This window comes from Euphorbia lathyris, chromosome 1 (genome assembly GCF_963576675.1).
Source record: "Euphorbia lathyris chromosome 1, ddEupLath1.1, whole genome shotgun sequence".
NCBI classification, from domain to species: domain Eukaryota; kingdom Viridiplantae; phylum Streptophyta; class Magnoliopsida; order Malpighiales; family Euphorbiaceae; genus Euphorbia; species Euphorbia lathyris.
The window spans coordinates 71,919,990-71,932,871 of record NC_088910.1 but is presented as its reverse complement, the minus strand read 5'-3'; the positions used below and the strand labels follow the sequence as shown (position 1 = coordinate 71,932,871).

At 37.0% G+C, this 12,882-nt stretch overlaps 1 protein-coding gene across 1 annotated transcript; it reads right to left on the bottom strand.

Annotated features, from left to right (window-relative positions):
* Positions 1 to 848: 848 nt before the first annotated feature.
* LOC136201764 (uncharacterized) lies at positions 849 to 5,910 on the bottom strand. Its single transcript, XM_065992261.1, has 5 exons — positions 4,951 to 5,910; positions 4,755 to 4,822; positions 2,809 to 4,662; positions 1,835 to 1,964; positions 849 to 1,683 (listed from the first exon to the last, which is right to left on the bottom strand). Exons 1-5 carry the CDS (start codon positions 5,105 to 5,107, stop codon positions 953 to 955), a joined length of 2,940 nt encoding a protein of 979 aa, XP_065848333.1. The 5' UTR covers positions 5,108 to 5,910; the 3' UTR covers positions 849 to 952.
* Between the last annotated feature and the right edge of the window lie 6,972 nt (positions 5,911 to 12,882).

The window sequence follows — 12,882 nt, the reverse complement described above, 5'->3', positions numbered from 1 at the left end:
AGAAGATGATGATGTTATAAAGGGTATAAAAATAATTTTAAATTAATTGGGTTAATTTTTATTTTTAGAAAAGTTAAATTGCTAAGGTGGTGCGTTGACTTCGGGTTGACCGGTCACAATTACCTGATGTATACTTCAGTGGAAGGTTACCAAAAGGTTGTACACTTTAGTGTGCAAAATTGAAAGTTGTACACCAAAGTATGAAAAGAGGTAAATGTTATACACGACGTATGTAATTTACCCCATGCAAGTTCTGACGATGATGATGATGATGATGATAATAATAATAATAATAATAATAATAATAATAATAATAATAAGTGTAAATTGAATTCACAATTAAAACGTCAAAGCGTTGCAACTGATACGAAGACATCACGTCATGTGAGCTTGCAATTAAATTTAACCGCTGAAATTGGGCACTCAAGTTCTATGAGAAACATTCCCTTTTGTCAACTTCATTCTTGTCAAAGCTAGAATATGACGCTGTTGGATTAGGTAATTTTAAAGCTAAAAAGTGCGCAATGAGGGTGACGGAACAAATTTATGGCGGAAATGAAATATTAGTCAGCTAAGTTGAGTTGAGCATTTCATTTCAAACTTTCAAACTTAGCATTTAGCATTATCACTAATATTTCTGTCAGTTCAAATTAACTGTCTGTCTGTTTTCTATGGCTAAGGGATAGCAATTTCTGGCATGATACAACGATTTATAGAGACAATCTCCGAAATTCCCACCCTTGCTGCATAACTCACAGCAGTGAGATTTGCAGGCTTCTCCGTATCAAAACACAAGTAGAATGCAACTATTTGAGGAATTAGCTACCAACATGCATTTACAATATCAATAGCCATTATAAAACATAAAATAGGATCATATTGAAGGCTTTCACCAGGTCTAGTTATGTTATGCTATATTACTAACAAAAAGAAAAAGAAACCTGTGGCATTCTCAAAAGAAACCTAGCCTGCAATCCCACAACTCCATCACGGTTTCATCAACCAAAACTTGAAGTATTTCCCAATCTATTTCAGCACCAGTTTCAAATTCTTCAATCTCAAAATTTGTCCATTTTCCCAAGGAATGACTCATTTCCCATTCTATTATCTCATCTGGTATCATGCCGTCAAAATTTGTCCACCTTCTTACCTCCTCTACAACCTCTTCAATCAGCATTTCTGTATTCTTGCACAACTGGACTCTTCTCCAAGCTTGGAATCCAGAGTTGCAGTACTTGCCATATTTGGAGTCCAAATACTCTATCAGGCAATCAATAGAAAACCTTTTAACACGAGTGCCATCTTTGCTATCCTCAAATCCCACAAGACATTCAAAATTTGTCCACATGGCAGCAACAAGAACTTCAAGGTTATCAAATAGAAAGGGACCTATAAGAAAACTCTTCATTCTATCTGAATTTTGTAGGGCGGCACTGCTAAACAATAGTTCCGCGTTCAACGTAACCTCCTTTACATAATTGAATCTGCTGCCCATCAATCCACCACTAGCAAGATGGATGCTCTGTAATGCCATAGATATACGGTTGAGAAGATCAGTCACAATTTTTCTACCAACACTTCCTTCATTCACAGAGGTTGCAGAATCGAGAAGATCAACATCAGTTTCTAATGGATGCAACTGATCATACGAGTAATCCATGGAGTCATAGAGCAGCGTACGCCCTGAATTAGAAGTAAAACTTGAAGATATATGAAGAGCATAGAAAATATTAAAAGGGCAACACAAATTACAGTGACACAATAAAATTGTTTTAGCAGTAACACTAATTTGCAAAATGCTGATATTTTTTCATTCTATTCTGAACTGTTTTACCTGAGCAATCATCCAGGCTGCTAGACAAGCAACTCTCATTTGAGAATGAAGCTTCAAGAACAGATCCAGGACTCAGGCGGACTCCATCATGTGAAAATCCAACAGGAGCCGTCCTTGCTCTTCCTCCAGTCTGAGAAGAGTAACAATAGAATCTAACTTCTTAGGGTTTATTGTCAAGATTACACTTCCAAATTCTAAAGGAAGAAGAATTTGCAATAGCTAAAAAACCAAAAATGAAACAGAAATGCTTAAGCAAAAAGAAGTCTACTCCTTTTGCTTGGTCCAGTAGAATGATAAATTTCATAATATGCTTAACAAAGGGATATGCAACCTATTTATGTTAACAATAGGTAATTGATTACCAAACAAAAATTCCATCTCGGTAATTTTGGCCAAGGTGCAAACTGTGAATCAAATTTTAAGTATCAAATTCAAAACTTTGCTAAACAAAGAACAACAGCTCAACATTGTAAGAGAATATCATTGTTAAAATCCTGTAGCTACCAATCTTGTTCATTAATTTCACATGTCTACTCTGTGAGTTTGTGAAGTTCAGTGTGGAAAAACATTGTATCTAATTTGAAAATGAAGATGGCAACCGTTAATTGAGACACCAAGGGTCTAGGTAAAAGCCAAAAGAGAAATAAGAACAGATTTTAAATTAGAAAGCAACACTAATTGCACCATATTGACATCAACTGTCGAATGATAATTATGCTCCATCCCAGTTTTCCATTTCCTAATATTTGTAAACCAAAGCATGAGAATTCTTACTGATATACTGGAAAAAAGGGAAGTAGCAGTATCAGAATTTTCAGAGCATAAATGCAAAGCTAAAACAATTCAGGTAGGCATATGCTTCATGGAGAACAAGACTTAACTGGAAGATCAATAACATTGTTAACTGGAAAATCAATAACGAAATGCAATATAACAAAAGAAAACGGCACCAAATTGATGGAAAGCAAACCAACCTGTAAAGCCTTTTCTACATTGAACATAGAACTATTTGGAGAAAAAGGCTGCTGTGCAGTCAAAGCTGATATGAGCTCTTGTAGAATCACGGCTGTTGATCTCTTAGGTGCAGCACCTCCAACTGTCAATTCATCCTCTTCTTGAGAGGTCAGTTCCTTCAGTTTTAACTCCAAAAGTGCCCCTAAGCTATCTTCATTTGATGGCATTTGCTTCTGAGAAAATGTTTTTCCATCCGTTTCTTCAGGTAGTAGACCATTCTGGCAACAAGCATTCTTATCAATGTGATCTCTTGTCCCATTAAGCCCTGAGGATATAAAAAAATTATGCCTCACTGGCAAATTAAAGGTGAAAGATACAACATTATGATCTTTATAGGCACTAGCTTTATTAGATGCCCCCTGGGTTGCTGTTTTGGCTTTGATGCATTCACGATCTACACTGCGAGCATTTGGCTCCAACCTTTTTCCACCCACCAAATCACATTTGATGTTTTTGGGTCTCACAGGTTTTGATTTAACAACTACAGTACTTTCAAGCTGTGGATTGACACCTACTGTCCTCCTCTTATGTACTGGAGTCCTTACCTGTGATAAGGAATCATCTCTTCTGCTGCAAAATTTTCTTTCAGTATTACTCGTGCAATTGTCCACCTTGCTGGACACCCTAGGCAGACTACTACGACTGCTTAAACTTCTGTTCAAAGCAACAAAATCTTTGGCCTCAGAAATAGCATTGCCAGTTGAACAAGTTCTTCTACTTTGCAGATTACTTAATTTGGCTTTTGGTGGAATTCTACTCCTATCTACTGACATAACTGTTCTGGTGTCAATCCTCTGCTGGAACGCGGTAGAAGTTGTATCATCCTTTTGAGGCTTGTGCTGCTGGCTTTTGAATTGCTGTTGCACCTGGTCCTCCATCGACACTGGTTTCCCATCCAACATTGATTCGTTGCAAGCTCGCTTATTATCAAATCTTCCAGCAGTAGAAGATAGTACAACCAGATTACGGCGATGAACTTCAGGCTCTTCTTGTTCAAGAGCAGAAACTGTTGGCCTTGGCTTAATCCTTTCTGATCCCTGCAAAGACATTTTTTCAGCTGAGAATGGAGAACCCAATACCCGCTCCTCCATTGTTTGTGGAAAATTCTTTGTTTCAAGCAAATTGCCACAATTTTTACAAGAATTTTGTCCAGTGAAAGACTTGGCCACACTGATATCATAATTCACAGCATTATCTTGCTGGTTCCCTAAATCTGCTGCCATTGCTCCCAATCCAATGCCATCCATCAAAACCTCATTGTTTGGTGTATAGTTCATAGAATTAGTATAAGAAAGAGCACATTTTGCTCTATTGGTAGCATGCAACCCAGGCTCTAAAATCCGAGTGGCAGCGCCAATTAACCTACATGTTCTAGACACATTCCTAGAAGAGGAAATCCTAGGACTCTTCACTGGGGAAGCAAGCTTGGAGTGATGATGTTTTCTTGACCTCGATAGTACGTTCCTAATTTGCAAAGCCTCAGTTCCAAACCTAGTCACTGCCCTTCTGTCAAACTGCCCAGTCTTTTGAAGCTTTTGAGGCCTAGATTCAACCTTAATGCTTCCCTTCTCCGAGTTCAAAACTTCAATATCGGACACATTATGATTATTAAAAAATTTGTCCTCTTTAACATCGCATTTAGTAGCATTTGAACCTTTTTTGTGCTTATCTCGGTTCACTGCAGGCAAGGATTCAAGACCCATAAGTCTAACAACCAAACCTGCAGCTCGCATTTCATGCTTTTGATCTGTACAATCACTCCCATTCCCATTTTTTCTAACATTTGGGAAACCCCCACTGTTCTCATCAGCAATCTAGACAAGTCAAGTAGAAAGACAAGTATTTGATTAGAACAGAGCAACTTGGCATTTCTAAATGCATACCAAATCAAGAAATTTACAGGTACCAAATGTGGTTTCATCTTTGGCATCTTCTCGTCTCCTCCAAATTTTTTTGTCGCTTGCTTGGCACGAACTAAAGGAATCACAACAATCAAAATAAAAAATCAACCAATGTCTATAATTCTTGGTGAAATGAGTATTCCTTATTTCCTTATCAAAATAAAGTCGCAATTTAGAGAGAGAGACAGAAAGGAGAGTAACCTGGAGGAAGCAATTTCCTGGAGAAAATCTTTTTCTTGGCAAATCTCCTATTCCAATCGAACAGCTGAAAGAAAATCCCCACACAGCCACCAGGTCTGCGAGGCTTCTTTTCTGTTATCGCCATACATGGTGCTGCATTCCCATTTGCTTCATTCATCTCTCCAAAATCAAAACCAAGAAAAGAAGAAGAGTAGCAAGAAAATAAAGAGTAAGATCCTAAAAGCAACCAAAAAAACCACTCAAATTCTCATCCATAAACAAAATGCCAAGAGAGTAGAAGAAAATCCATGTGAAGATATCAGGTTCCCCTAAATGAAGCTAAGAGAAAGCAATGTAGCAAAAAGAGCCCCCAGAAAAACAGCAGAGAAAACGTAAAAGAAACCACGGTGGAGAAAACAGGGAAGACGTACAATGATAGAGTGGAAAAGGAAAACGACAGGAGAGAGCAACAAAACGACGATCAAATGAAAAAATGTAGCAGGGAAAGGAAACAGTAAGGATTTCCTATTCCTTTTGGGTCAGTTATAGGTATCTACTCTATGTCCCGACGCAAAAACCAGGTGGATTCTCTTCTCTAAATCATACTAATCAATTGAAAAGAAATGATGAAGGAGAGAAAAGAATCATGTGAAAGTAAGCTATTTTGTGGAAACCCCTAGAAAATGAAGCTCGAGGAAAACCAGGAGGAGGAAGATGATGATGAGATGATGAAGAACTGACATTTTGACAGTTATGAAAAACAAAGACAGATAAAGAAAGAAAGACACAACAAGGAAAAGGTTGGTCTGTGTCTACTGCTTCTCTGAATTGAAAGGGGCAGCTCGTCTTCTCCGCAGAAGAGAGAGAGAGAGAGAGGTTGGTTTGGTATCACGAGACGAGAGACAGAGAGAGAGAAAAGAAAGAAACCACGCGCAGGCAGAGGTGGAGTGAGAAAGTGGTCAAAGAAGGGAGTAAGTGGGGAAGTGAGAGGGAGTGCTCTGCTCAGGAATAAGACAACAAATATGTGTTTTGTCTTTCTCTTTTACAGCTTTGCTTTACACACACGTACGCTCCTCCTTCCCTTTTTCACCCTCTTCTTATTTGGATTTTTCCTCGGAATAATGCTAGAATTAGCGTTATTTTCTTAATTACACCCGAGTTAAAAATAATACACACTGTAATGTTCAGTTTTTTAATCCGAGTTAGCTAAAACTAGTAATCCATTCACCGGTTTCAAAATTTATAAAGCGCCCAGTAAATCAATTACCAGGGTCAATGTCATGTCTGCCAAAAGCATACATGGAAAGACGAGACCGGCTAATGAATAACCGGTCTCCTGATACCGATGATTGTATCACCGGTGTCATAGGCGTGTGAATCTCATTTTAGTGAGATTCGCACGCCGAGGAAGCAGAGTTCTCCGGAAACATAATTGAAGGGGCAAAATGTTGTTTTGCCCCTTCAATTCCGGAAATCTCTTAAAAGAGGAAGCAGAGCTCCAGCTGATGTGCCTGAATACTATGGTATCCCAGCAATTGCTCCTTTATCATCCTTTACATTTCCCGCTCATGCATATTCAATGATAGAGGAAGACCATGCATATGGGGCTTCAAATGATTCCGAAGAGATATGCGTATGGGATGGGGTTTCACAATTGAGAAAATGATTAGTGTTTGTTGGCAAAGAGGACGTTCAATCAGCCATGAAGAAATATTCAATGAGTCGAAATGTATCATACTCAACAGTTGAGTCCCAACCACACAAATTAGTCTTGAAATGTTGGAAATCACAACAAATTGTGATTAGTGGTTAAGGGCACATTTGAAGAAAAAATTGAGTTATTGAATAATAAGTGTGTATCATGTCCTCACACATGCTTTGGCTCAATATTGACGCAAGACCATAATAAGCTTGATAGTAAAATGATTGCAAACTGCATCATGGATATGGTTGCAAAAGATCCTAGGTTGAGTGTCGAGGTTATACAAACAAACATCAAGACTCAATTCAAGTTTTGTGTGTCGTATAAAAAGGCATGGTTTAGGAAAAAGGTGTTAGAAAAGATTTTTGGCAATTGAGAAGAGTCTTATAACATACTACTGTACCTCGATACTTGAATGCCTTGAAACATTATAATCTGGGATGTGTGAGTTGTCTAGTGACCGATGAAACACATAATCAACAACATCAAATATTCAAGCGAGTTTTTTGGATTTTTAAACCATGCATCGAGGGTTTCAAACATTATCGACATGTCATATTGATAGATGGGACATTCTTGTACGAAAAGTATAAACATACATTGTTGGTGGCAACGTCATTTGATGACAACAACCACATACTTCCTATGACATTCGCAATTGTAGAAAGTGAGAATCAGTCTAACTGGTCATGGTTCATGGATTGCATACGGAGGTATGTCATGCAACACATTGGCTTAAATGTCATCTCGGATTGACATGCTGGCATTTTGTATGCAATGTCTTGCCCAAACTTGGGTTGGGCTGAACCAATGGCATTTCATAGGTTTTGCCTCCGACACTTTGTAAGCAATTACAACCACAGTTTCCATTAGACAGGAATAAAAAAAACTCTTATACCGGGCCAATACGTGTTAGCATATATGTTTCAAACAAATCCATCTCATTATGTAATATATGTTTTCACACAAGGTTCAATTAACTTGTTTAGGTGCACAAGCACAACCAAGGAAGTTTCAGAAGATAATGGAGGCAATCAAGGCAATGGATGTAGCATCGTTCAATTGGGCAATGGAGAGACCGATGGATCGATGAAGTCTATCATATGATAATGGTGCAAGATGTGGGAATATGAAACAAACATTGCAGAATGTGTCAATAATGTTCTGAAAAGCATTAGACAAATGCCTATACATAGCATTGCACACATTTGCAAAAATGGTGCATTACTTTGCCTCCAGGTAAATTTGATCAATGGTGTACAACTTTTGCCATATTTCACACTTTAGTGTACAACCTTTATTTTGTCTCACTAATATGTACGATCTTATGGGTGACCTCCCAGCATAATGTACAACAGGTAAAAATGACCGGTCAACGCATGGTCAACACGCCACCTCAGCATTTTCATCTACCCATTTAAAAAAGTAGGACCCACTTCTTATACAATTACTAATATAACCTTCTCTATTTTAAAATTACTGAAATACCCTCATCCCTTTCATTACAACCCCTCCCTCCATCTTTCCTTTTCTCTCTCTATGTCCTCTCTCTAACTCCTCTCTCTACAGAAACTTTCAATCTCTCTCTAAATTACACTTGTAAAACTCGATATATTAGGGCTGAAGAGATTTCTTGGTTGTTTCTATGGCATTAATTAGTCTCTCTCTGGTTGAAATAGTCTCTCTCAAAATCCATGGCTTATATGGTTGTAATCAGTCTCTCTCAAAATTGCATGGCATATAAAGGAAATTTCATGGATTATATGGCTTTTTGCTTTTAATCAGACCTTTGAGATGAGACTCTACACAACGAGAAAACTCAATTGAAGAGCAAATAAACAACTTAAATCAAAGAGAATGAACTGTTAGGTGTAGAAATGTTGGGCTTTAGGATAAAAATTTTGAATTAGAAAAAAGTTCAACAGATAGCCTCAAGTTGTCTGTCGTCCAAGAGAGACATGTAAAATGCGAGTATGAAACTTCAGCCAAGATCGTGACCTTAACTACTCAGATTGAAAATCTTCAACTGGAATTAAAAACATTGCAAGCTGAAAAAAAAACAGTTCAAAGTGCAACTCGAGGCAGAAAAACAAGAAATCTGAGGAAGCCTAATGTAGGTGGAGAATCAGAAAACCGAGTTAATGATCGAGATTGAAGATCAGCAAAAGAGGCTAGAAGAGCAGAAAGAAAGATACATGAAGCTTAGTGAGGACCATAAGCAAGTGGAAGTTCAGTTCCAGGAGTGCAAGCCAAATCTCGAAGTAGCTGAAAGGAAATTGCCAGATTTTGCTGAAGTTAATAGATTAGAGGAAAGTGATTGTGAGAAGATGTGTTTGAATAATTGTTCTTGTAATAGGTGTGTCTGTTGGATGGATTTAAAAGTGGAAGGTGAGGACATGGTTCATTTGGAAGAGAGAGAAAAAAATTAAAAAATGGGAGAGAGAAAGAAATGAAGAAAATAAGGGGATGATGGTATAATGGTAATTGAATATAAGTTCGGTCTTATATTTTGTAAGGAATAAGTTGAAAAATGTGATATGATAGGTTTGATCAGTCATTTTTACCTATTGTACACCATGTTGGGAGGTCACCGATAAGGTCGTACATATTAGTGAGACAAAATGAAGGTTGTACACCAAAGTGTGAAATGGGGCAACAGTTGTACACCATTGATGAAATTTACCCCTTTGACTCTCACAGACAAGTGTTCAATAATTTGATTGATAAAGGTGAAAAATACACACCAGTTTGCAAAGATCTGTTGAAAAGGTATGGACAAAAAGCAAATGGTCACACTATCATCGAATACGACACTCGAACTGGGCTTTGTCAGGTTCGGACAGATTATGATCCTATTAAACAGAAAGACAACATCCAGAATGTTAATCTTCAGGCACGTAAATGTTCATACTACAAATTCCAAAATTATATACTACATTTTTCTCATGCAATTACTGTGCGCATGCACCTACATATAGATTTATGGCAATATGTTGACGTGGCACACACATTGGATGAGACTTTGTGTGTATATAATTATCCATTCCAACTGTTAGCTCATCAAGAATATTGGCCTGAGTTTAGTTCGCCAATGGTGCTTGTTGATCCAAGATTGAAGCGTGAGAAATGAAGGCCTAAGTCGACAAGAATTAGGAATAAGATGGACTTGATTAAGACGGGGATGACTAGTTATGTATGCAGCATTTGCAAACAATGTGGTCATAATAAGAAGTCATGCCTAGAAAGATCAATATTGGAGACCAAAATAGGATGGAAAATTCTACTGGTAGAAATGCAAGCTCTTCGTCTAGATGACGAGGGAGAAATTGATATGTATTTGTTTACTTTATTGAAATCTTTATACTTAATTATGTATAGATTGGAACTTATGTTGAAACTTATCCATATATATTTGTAATTCAATTTTATATGCTTTGATTGAATAGGTTATGGATAATTGGAGTACTAATCATTTCACTAACGGAGATATACTAGATATCTACATTGATCCAGATTGTGAAACATGGTATGGGAAAAAAAGAAAATTTTCCAATGCTAGAACCCACTATCATTTGGTGCGGACAGATGCATGACAACTTTTTGATGGATACCACACGAAAAACCTACCTGATAATTGTATAGTTAATGAGTATAGTCCACCTGAATGGATGAGGTTATGGGAAGTTCGATGTGAGCTTGAAGTATATTGTGTTTGCCATTGTATAAAAGGTCGAAGATCATATCATCCATGCTGCCAAGACGAACAACAACCGAGAAATGCATTGTGAAAGAACAACTGCAAAGGGGAATAGATATAATGGAGGTTCGACTAGCTAAGGTTCATAATGAAGAAATCATAAAAGAAGAACCGACCATATCAACATTCGATTTATCGCTTGGTAGTGACAATGACGCTTTTCAAACATTTTTATCTCGTTCGTTGCCTCGTTGTTGTTTTACAACTTTTTGTATGTAGCATATGTAATGTCCGTGTTTTTTCATATAGAGCGTGTTGTGGAAGAGGTAGTTCAAACATTAGTTGACCGTGTTACAAACGACATATTGGCACAAATGTCACGTGGATTGTCACATGTTGTACACAATTCAATATCTGAGTTGAGGGATGAACTTGGAATTGAGAGTCATGTAGATGCAATAGATATATATGAATAGGAACCCAAAGAGCATCCCGAAGAGGACCCCGAGGAGGATCCTAAGGAAGACCCCGAGGATGATGATTAGGCCATTTTATCTATCTTATTTTAGTATGTTTGAATGAACATGTTATTTATGTTATTTGAATGGATATCTATGGACAAAATTTGAAGCATGAAGAAATAATTTTTGTTATTTTAGTATGTTAGAAATAATTTGAAGTATGCAGATAATAAATTGAAGTTTGCTAGAAATAAATTTTAGTATGAAGAAATAATTTGAAGTATGAAGAAATATATATTAAAGTGTGAAAAAGTTAATTTATGTTATTTTAGTATATTAGAAATAATTTGAAGTATATTAAATTTTAGTATGCTACTAATAAAAAATAATAAATATGGAAGTATGCTAGAAATAATATATATTGAAGTATGCTAGAAATAATATATACAACTTATCTACGAGATACATATGGCAAACAACCTCCCGTACCACATCCTTTACCAGTAATAAGTCGAGGGCCTAGTTCATTTTGATCCACTTCAGGATTATTAGACCCAACCACTAGGGGTGTTCAAACTTGGGTTATATGGGTTATAGTATAATTTTAACCCAGCCCATATAACTTGGGTTAGATGGGTTATAGTAAATTAGAAAGTTAGTCAAATAATTTAATTTTATGATAGTATTATGACCGTTTTTTAAATTTGTAATAACAATAGAAGTGATTAAAAAAAGTAAAATTATATCATTTGACAATAAACAATAAAAAAAATTGTGGTAATTTTATACTATTACAGTCATTTAACTTTATATATACAGAAATTCTGATATTCATATTAATGGGTAACATATCAGTATTTGAATGGAAGATATTGGACGGGTAGAGTTTACGTAATGAAAAAAGAAAATTAATTGGATGGGTATTAGGTTTTCACAAATGAATGCTATATTTCCTTTAAGTTGGGTTGGTGGGTTAATTAGATGGGTTACTATAACCCAACCTAGGTAAGTCAAATAATTTTTTTGTAACCCATCCAACCCATGGAATCCAAATATAACCCATCACTGCATGTTCCATGGGTTGGATGGGTGGAGAATGGATGGGTTATTCATATTTGAACACCCCTACCAACCACATCTTGGTTTTCATCCACAATTGGCATTTCAGGATTACTAGACCCGCCCACATATTGGTTTACATCCACGGCTTGGACCCCTGCTCCTGTATCTTGTTGAGTGAGTGAAAAAAGACCATAACTTGACATGTTTAAGTCCAGACCTGTGTGGGGATTATATGGTATAGGTGGTTCATACATCGTATCACCGGCAACAGAAGCACCACCACCAAATAACCATTAGATAAAGTCCATTGTTGAATCCCCCACCAAATTGTCTTGTTCATTCCACTGAGTCGTATTATAATTTGGATTTTCAAAAGAAGGCACAATATTTTGTTGTTGAGTGTAGAACATATTTGATTGTTCTCCTATATCAGTTCCTTCAAATTGAAAGTTGAAATCGTAATGTTGTTGTGGTGATGGAAAGTGGAATGGTGAAAAGTGCTCACCGACCAACCCAAAATGTGATTGTGTCGGTTGGGGACCCTCATCCTATGCAGACTGTGGACCTGACTCAATTGTGGGTTGTGGAATGATTTGTGGTACTTGTGACGGTACTTGGGGCATTGCCTCCTTCGCAGTATAGGAATAAAGATCATAAATCCTTTGAGTAGGTATTGTTGAATGCCCACTGGTGCCGGAGGATATGGCAATTTCTCACGCCGTGACAATAAAGACCATCGCCTCATTGTTTCGACTTTCGACTCATCCATACGTGGAATTGACAATGGAGGTGGAACAAGTTGTGGTTTATATGTATTTACCATACGATGCTCTTCATTCAATCCACCTAACATGTTGACCGCCATATCCCTCACATTTTGCAAATCATCAGGTTGCATATGATATAGATTTTGTAGTCGGCCTGCCTACACACATAAATTTTTCCAAACATTAGTTTTTTTTCTTCTCAATATGAAGCAAATTCAGTTTAATTTAATACCACTTACAATTTCCGGCCTAGCAACGCCTGTA

What these genes read in the sequence shown, in the direction of transcription:
- LOC136201764 (XM_065992261.1), bottom strand. Translation starts at nt 5,107, where the DNA reads ATGAATGAAGCAAATGGGAATGCAGCACCATGTATGGCGATAACAGAA. An exon ending in CAGGAAATTGCTTCCTCCAG is followed by an intron (nt 4,823 to 4,950) that starts GTTACTCTCCTT and finishes TGATTCCTTTAG; the next exon opens with TTCGTGCCAAGCAAGCGACA. An exon ending in CAGCCTGGATGATTGCTCAG is followed by an intron (nt 1,684 to 1,834) that starts GTAAAACAGTTC and finishes CTTCTAATTCAG; the next exon opens with GGCGTACGCTGCTCTATGAC.